The following is a 7973-nucleotide window of genomic DNA, read 5'->3' on the forward strand; positions in this document are numbered from 1 at the left end:
GAGGTTAAGGGTGCTGTTTGTAGGATGCACTAGGGAAGAGCGACCGGACATGATGAGATTCCTAGGGAATTTTGGTTGAGTGCGAGCTCGGTAGGTTTGGAGTGGCTGACTAGGTTATTTAATTTCATCTCTAAGACGGCAACGATGCCCGAAGAATGGAGGTCGAGCGTAACGATCCTTCTATACAAAAACAAGAGGGATATCCAGAGCTGCAACAACTATATGGGTATCAAACTACTAAGCCATACTATGAAAGTGTGGAAAAGAGTGGTGGAGATAAGGGTGAGAAGAGGCGTGTCTATTTTAGAGAACCAATTCGAATTTATGCCGGGACGTTTAACTACAGAAGCTATCTATCTTATGAGGAGACTGGTGGAGCAGTATAGGGAGAGGAAGAGGGACTTGCATATGGTATTCATCGACCTATAAAAGGCTTACGATAAAGTTCCAACAGATATACTATGGAGATGTTTGGAGGCTAAATGTGTACCTGTGGTGTACATTAGGGTTATCAAGGACATGTATGAGGGTGCCAAAACCAGGGTAAGAAAGTAGAAGGGTACTCAGAGCACTTCCCAGTTGTGATGGGGTTACATCAAGGATCAACTCTTAGTCCGTTTTTATTTCCCTTGGTGATGGATGTATTGACTTGACAAATTCAAGGTGAGGTGCCATGGTGTATGCTTTTTGCGGATGACATTGTCCTTATCGATGAGACTCGTAGCGGAGTTAACACTAAGCTGGAGGATTAGAGACATACCTTGGAGTCTAAAAGATTTAAGCTGAGTAGGACCAAGACAGAGTACTTAGAGTGCAAGTTCAGTAAGATACCTCAGGAGGTTGGCGTGGAAGTTAGGCTTGGTGCCTAGGCCATCTAAAAGAAATGTAGTTTCACGTACCTTTGGTCTATCATGCAAGGCAGCGAGGCGATTAACGATGATGTCACACATAGTATTGGGGCAGAGTGGATGAAATGGAGGCTTGCTTCTGGAGTGCTATGTGACAAGAAGGTGCCACTACAACTTAAGGGAAAGTTCTACAAAGTAGTGGTTAGACCGGCTTTGTTATATGGGGCAGAGTGTTGGCCAGTTAAGATCTCTCACGTTCAAAAGATGAAAGTTGCTGAGATGAGAATGTTGAGATGGATGTATGGGCATACCAGGAGAGATAGGATTAGAAATGAGACTATTCGGGACAAGGCAGGACTGGCCTCGATGGAAGACAAGATGTGGGAAATGCGACTGAGATGGTTTGGGCATGTGAAGAGGAGAGACAAAGATGCCCCAGTGCGGAGGTGTGAGAGGTTGGCCATGGATGGTTTCAGAAGAAGTAGAGGTAGGCCGAAGAAATATTGGGGAGAGGTGATTAGACTGGACATGACGCAGTTATAGCTTACCGAGGACATGACCTTAGATAGGAGGGTGTGGATGACCCACATTAGGGTAGAAGGCTAGTACATAGTCTCGTTATTCTTCCTTATTAGTAAGCGCATTAGCGCATTATAATTTCTTGTGCTTTGATTTCTGTTATGGTCTATAACTTTCAGTACTTTGATTACTCTATTTTATCTGTGTTGCTTTCATTATTTGCTTTCTCATATCGCTTTGAATTTCTTAGCCTTATCTGCCCTCTTTTTATGCTTTTATTGAGCCGAGAGTCTTTCGAAAACAGCCGCCCTACCTTGGTAGGAGTAAGGTCTGCGTACACTTTACCCTCCCCAGACCCAAGTTGTGAATTTCACTGGGCTGTTGTTGTTGTTGTATATGTTTACTGTATTACTTACTGAGTGTCAAGAGGCTAAACAAAATCAAGAACGCATTTTTGGAAATGTAGAAGTTAGCATCTCTTTCGTTGGTGTTCTTTCTAAGAAGCAAGTTAATATGTTGCTTTTCGTTTATCTGATTTCTTTAATAAAGCCGCATGTAATACTTGGAGTCATGTGTTGTTTGTACTTCAGAGTGTTGCACTTCCTCATTTTGTAATTTCCTTTTTTAGTAATTAAGGTTTGAATTCTCTACCAAACCAGAAGTAAATAAAGAAATATTATGAAGATGTTTAACTGCACTAGTTTTCTTTCTTTTCGCAAGCTGGACATATCCCCTCCATATGTTTTATTCATTAGCTTCTTCCTTTATATTCAATAATCTAATAAATATTTTAAGGGAGTGCAGCTGAATTCCTATGTTTAATTGGGACAAAAATAATCAACAATCTCATTGAAATATAATGTGTATTTCTAGGTTTTACTGAAATTGTGTAAGTTTGTTGCTTTTTGGTTACGGGTCTGCTGACAACACAATAACTTTAATATGATGCAGTTAGTGCAATTGTAACATAAGCTCAACAAAATATATTAAGGTACTTATTGCAGTAGTTATTAGAGAATACAAATAATGGTAAAAAACACATTTGAACTATTATTTCCTTTCATACCCTAACTATTCGATGTTTCTATTTTCTACCTAATCTATCACTATCTATGTATTAAAGACACCTAGAAGCTGACTAGGTCCAGATGTTTGAAATCAGTCAATTTTTCCATAAAAATTCGTCCTCGTGGCTAATTATAAGCTGACTAGTTTTAATTATTTTTTCTATTTTCCATTTAAGTCCCTCTCTTCTCCCCTTCTTCGTTTCTTCTTCATTTCTCAACCTTTTTTCTTCGTTTCTCCTTCACTTCTTCTTTAATCAAATTTTCTCCAGTTTCTTTCGCTAGATCTTATTCCCCACCATGGGTTTCACAACTGTTTGTGCTCTTTTACAGTCCATAAGTTGGTATAGAGTGTAAGTATTGAAATTTGCTTTTAGTTACTGCAGTAATTTTTAGCAAAATAAGTTGTTTAGTTTAAATGAATTTGAATTTTAAATTTTAGTTAGGTTGTTTGAGTTGTTACGATATTTTAGGTTATTTAAATTTCAAATTATGTTGATTATGTATTTTATGCTGGCTATTTAAATTCCCTCAATGCTTAATTTTATTATTGAAAACCAATTGAAAGCCATTTCAATCCAAAGAGAGTCATTTTAACCCTTTTTTTCTGCCCCATCTTTTAGAAAAACCAACAGTAAGGCATCAAAGCCTAAGTCTTAAGTCTCAAGTGTTGAACCATATAAAGCCATGACACTCTGATAGTTCATTGTGGCCTAAAGCCAGCCAACGTTCTTTTGGATGAAGATATGGTGGCTCATGTTGATGATTTTGGAATCTTGCTGTTAACTCTGTCAATAATCCACTGAATGCTTAAAATAAAGATCAAACCTGAAGGAAAAATGGTCATTGTATATTGCAACCACCTTTTCTTTTATACTTCAGTATTGGCTTATGGAATATCTTAATGAGTTTCCAATATTAAATAACTCTACATAACTTACATGGAGTTTAATATCAGAAATCAACGTTATATAATTTAGGCATAATATATAAATATGACCCTTGATTTGGATTTAACTTTCAACTATGACCTCTAACTTTACTAGTTCACAAGTAGGCACTTTAACTATCCAAAACTTGAACAAATAGACACATTCGTCCTACATGACATTCTATATGACAATTTTGTGTTCTATGTGGCATCCTATGTGTATTGTGTCATGTAGGACACGTGTATCTGCTTGTTTAATTTTATGTAAGTTTAAGTGTCTACTTGTGCACACCCAAAGTTGGAGGGCATAAATATAAAATGAATCCAAATTAAAGAGCATATTTATGTATTATGCCTATAATTTATTCAGAGAATAGCTTAGTTACTAACTTTTCTACTGAAAACTAGACCCTGTATGAGTAATACGAATTTATATACGCACCCTGGAAGTAGTCAAGTCAAGAAGTCCACATTTTCCACAACATTTTGGGAAATAGTCAAGTCAAGGTTCTGAAAAGCATTTTGGAAATAGTCAAGTCAAGGTTGTGATTAATATGATATATAATAATAGCTTGCTTGTAATAATTATTTAGTTTAGCTTAATAATTAGGGAATCTCAATGCCTTGTGTTTGACTAATATGATTGTACGACATAGAAACCGTAGCCAATTAGAGGAAGAATAATATTCTACACCAAGGATATTGCTATATAATGGTGTAACTTTGGCAACAAAACAAACAAAAACATATGGAGAAGCACAAATTCTTATTGATTCTTCTCTTTCTACTTCAATATTTCTCTGTTTTTGTATCAGCTGCACCCTCAAATGAGACGGACCAAGAAGCTCTACTAGCTTTCCAAAATCTTATCATAAGTCCCAATCAATTTTTGGCCCATAATTGGACCAAGAATGCGTCTTTTTGCTCTTGGTTCGGTGTCACGTGCAGTTCAAAAAGGGAAAGGGTTGTGGCCTTGACTCTTCCTAATATGCAACTCCAAGGCACAATTTCCCCGTCTTTGGCCAATCTGTCCTTTCTCAGTGTTCTCAAACTCGAGAACAACTTATTCCATGGTGGCATCCCTTATGGACTTGGACAATTGCCTCGCTTACGTGTGATTGATGTTAAAAACAATCAACAAGAAGGAAGTATTCCAACAAGTCTATTTCAACACCGAAGAGTTGAAGTAATTTCATTGTCTTTCAATAAGCTCAGTGGTGAAATGTGGAAAGGGCCATGGTATGTACCCGAACTTAGGGTCTTAAATCTCAGAAACAATAGCCTCACGGGTATAATCCCTCCTTATATTGGAAATGCCACAAAATTGATGAACTTCAGTTTGTCTGGGAATAGAATCAATGGTAACATTCCAAATGAAATTGGTAATCTAAGCCAACTTGCATTGTTGTCCTTATTTGATAATCAATTAACAGGTTCAATTCCTAGATCACTGTTTAATATCTCATCATTAGTGTCCATAACTCTGGCAATGAATAGCCTTTCTGGTCCTCTCTTGCTTGATGAAGGAATTTTTTTATCAAATCTGAAGGGTTTAAGTATATCTTTCAACCAAATTTCTGGTTGCATTCCTTCCAACATCTGTCAACTCATACAACTTAAAATACTGTCCATTAGTTCCAACAACATAACTGGAGAAATACCCATAAATATTGGTTGTTTATCGAAGCTCGAGAACTTTTATATAGGTAAGAATCCAATAACAGGGACTATTCCCACTTCATTGGGAAATATTTCCACTCTACAAAATCTTTACTGTGAAAGAAATAGCTTGGAGGGGCCAATTCCTCCAGAATTGGGGAAACTATCAAATTTGATAGAATTAGATTTTGAATTAAATTATAATCTTATAGGTCAGATTCCAGAGGATATTTTTAATATATCTTCTTTGAAATACATTGCATTAACTTCGAACAAACTCTCGGGAAGAATTCCAACCTCTACTGGTCTTCATCTTCCGAACCTCTTAGAACTTCACTTGTCAGGCAATGAGCTCGAAGGGGAAATTCCTCCGCACATCACAAATGCTTCCAAGCTTGAAGCTTTGGGGCTAGCAAGCAACTTCTTCAGTGGCAGTATTCCAACTAATTGGGGAAATCTTCGTGATCTATGGCTTCTTTTCCTACATGATAATCAGCTTACCAGTGAACATGAGTTGCCATTCTTCCAATCTTTGACAGACTGTAGGATGTTGCAATCTTTAGATGTGGGTTACAATCCGTTGAACAGCGTTCTGCCTAATTCAATTGGGAATCTTTCATCTACTATTGAATTATTTGACATAAGCGATGCTCATATCAATGGCCTCATCCCCACAAGTATAGGCAACATGAGCGGTCTTACAACCTTAGTCTTTCAAGCTAATTTCTTTACAGGAAATATTCCTCCTGAGTTTGGTAAACTTAAACAACTCCAAGGGCTGTATCTAAATAACAATAAATTGCAGGGACAGATTCCAGAGGCAGTATGCAGTTTATCTAATTTGGATCGATTATATCTGGAAGGTAATGAGCTCTTTGGGTTAATTCCAGCATGTATAGGAAATCTTAGCATGCTACAACATCTTTATTTGGGTTCTAATAAATTTTCATCAAATTTGCCCTTGAGCCTTTGGAAAATGAGTGGTCTTCTCATTCTAAACGTTTCACAAAATTCTATAGACGGAGAAGTTCCATCAGATATTGGAGGAATGAAAGCCATTTTAGAACTAGATCTTTCCGGTAACCACTTTTTAGGAAAGATACCAAACAATTTGGGGGACCTCCAAAACCTGCAGTCTCTTGACCTATCGAACAATTCATTTTTTGGCCAAATTCCATTATCCTTTGCTAACTTGATAAGCTTGGAATTCTTGGATTTATCTTCAAATGCATTGTCAGGTACTATTCCTATGTCATTGGAAAAACTCCCGTACCTAAAAAGCATTAATGTTTCATTTAATCATTTAGAAGGTGAAATACCGAGTGGTGGTGTATTTGCGAATTCCACTGTGCAATCTTTTCTTAGGAACAGAGGTCTATGTGGAGTGCACATAGCGGAGATTCCTGCTTGTGCTATCACTAATCCTGGAAAACAATCAAAGTCTAAGGATCTTGTGCTGAAAATTGTTACTCCAGTGGTTATTTCATCATTTATGATATTCTTGTTGGTCTCAACTTGGATAATGAAACGACAGAAGAAAGCAAAGTCTAAAGATATTGAAAAGGTACCCGAGATCAAGACTTATCAATTAATTTCCTATCATGAGATTCGACGAGCAACAAATAATTTTGATGGATCAAATTTGATTGGTGTGGGAGGTTCTGGCTCTGTGTACAAGGGCACATTATCTAGTGGAATTGTGGTTGCAATAAAGGTTCTGAATTTGGAAAATGAGCAAGTATGCAAGAGGTTTGATACAGAATGTGAAGTGATGAGAAATGTTAGGCACAGAAATCTTGTTTCGGTGATTACTACTTGTTCCAGTGATCATATAAGAGCCTTTGTTCTGCAATTTATGCCCAATGGAAATCTTGATAATTGGTTGTACAGAGAAGATCGCCACTTGAACCTTCTTCAAAGAATCATCGTAATGCTTGATGTGGCTTTGGCAATTGATTATCTACACCATGGTCATGATACTCCGATTGTTCATTGCGACCTAAAGCCAGCCAATGTTCTTTTGGATGAAGATATGGTGGCTCATGTTGGTGATTTTGGCATCTCTAAAATTTTAGCTGTAAGCAAGTCTGTGGCACACACGGAGACATTGGGCACTCTTGGTTATATTGCACCAGGTATGTATACTACCTTGCCAGTACAAGTACTATTGTTATATTTCAAGTGAGTAATTTTTTCCATTTTCATTCTTGTAAGAATACGGCTCGGAGGGAATAGTGTCTGTTAGTGGTGATGTTTATAGCTATGGCATCATGCTAATGGAGGTTTTGACAAAAAGAAGGCCAACTGATGAAGAGATATTCAATGAAAATCTTGGCTTGAGGGAGTGGATAAGGCGAGCATTTCCAAGAACTATGATGGAAGTCGTGGATGCCAATCTTTTTCCTGAGGAAGAACAAATTACTTCCAAATGTGAAATCTGCACAGCCTCCATGATAGAATTGGCTTTAGATTGCACAAAGGAAACGCCAGAATCAAGGATAACCATGAAAGATGTAGTCAAGAGGCTTAACAAAATCAAGAACGCATTTTTGGAAATGTAAAAGTTAGCATCTCTTACGGTGGTGTTCTTTCTTAGCTGCAAGTTAATATGTTGCTTTTCAGTTACCTGTTTTCTGAGTCATGTACTGTTTGTACTTCATAGTGTTGCATTTCCCTCATTTTGTGATTTCAGATTTGAGTGGTTTCAGAATTAAATGAAGAAATATTATGAATGTGTATAGTTGCACCTCTTTTTTCTCTCCTTCATATGTTGATTCATTAGCTTCTTCTGTTATATTCAGCTATTTGCTAAATGGAAATGCTTAGTTGGACTCCGCGAATTTTGCAGGTGAATGAAAACCAGATCTAGTGATTCAATATTTCTTACACAGTAAATGTATGTAAAACTCAAACTAGGAATTTTTATCACCCTTTTTAAGTATTTAATGAGTT

At 37.0% G+C, this 7973-nt stretch overlaps 1 protein-coding gene across 1 annotated transcript; it reads left to right on the plus strand.

Annotated features, from left to right (window-relative positions):
• The first annotated feature begins 3983 nt into the window (after positions 1-3983).
• Positions 3984-7764, plus strand: LOC129904933 (probable LRR receptor-like serine/threonine-protein kinase At3g47570). Its single transcript, XM_055980346.1, has 2 exons — positions 3984-7156; positions 7236-7764. Exons 1-2 carry the CDS (start codon positions 4111-4113, stop codon positions 7580-7582), a joined length of 3393 nt encoding a protein of 1130 aa, XP_055836321.1. The 5' UTR covers positions 3984-4110; the 3' UTR covers positions 7583-7764.
• Positions 7765-7973: the final 209 nt, after the last annotated feature.

Source organism: Solanum dulcamara, chromosome 10 (genome assembly GCF_947179165.1).
Source record: "Solanum dulcamara chromosome 10, daSolDulc1.2, whole genome shotgun sequence".
In the NCBI taxonomy this organism is placed as follows: Eukaryota; Viridiplantae; Streptophyta; class Magnoliopsida; order Solanales; family Solanaceae; genus Solanum; species Solanum dulcamara.

What these genes read in the sequence shown, in the direction of transcription:
- LOC129904933 (XM_055980346.1), top strand. Translation starts at nt 4,111, where the DNA reads ATGGAGAAGCACAAATTCTTATTGATTCTTCTCTTTCTACTTCAATAT. An exon ending in TCTTGGTTATATTGCACCAG is followed by an intron (nt 7,157 to 7,235) that starts GTATGTATACTA and finishes CATTCTTGTAAG; the next exon opens with AATACGGCTCGGAGGGAATA.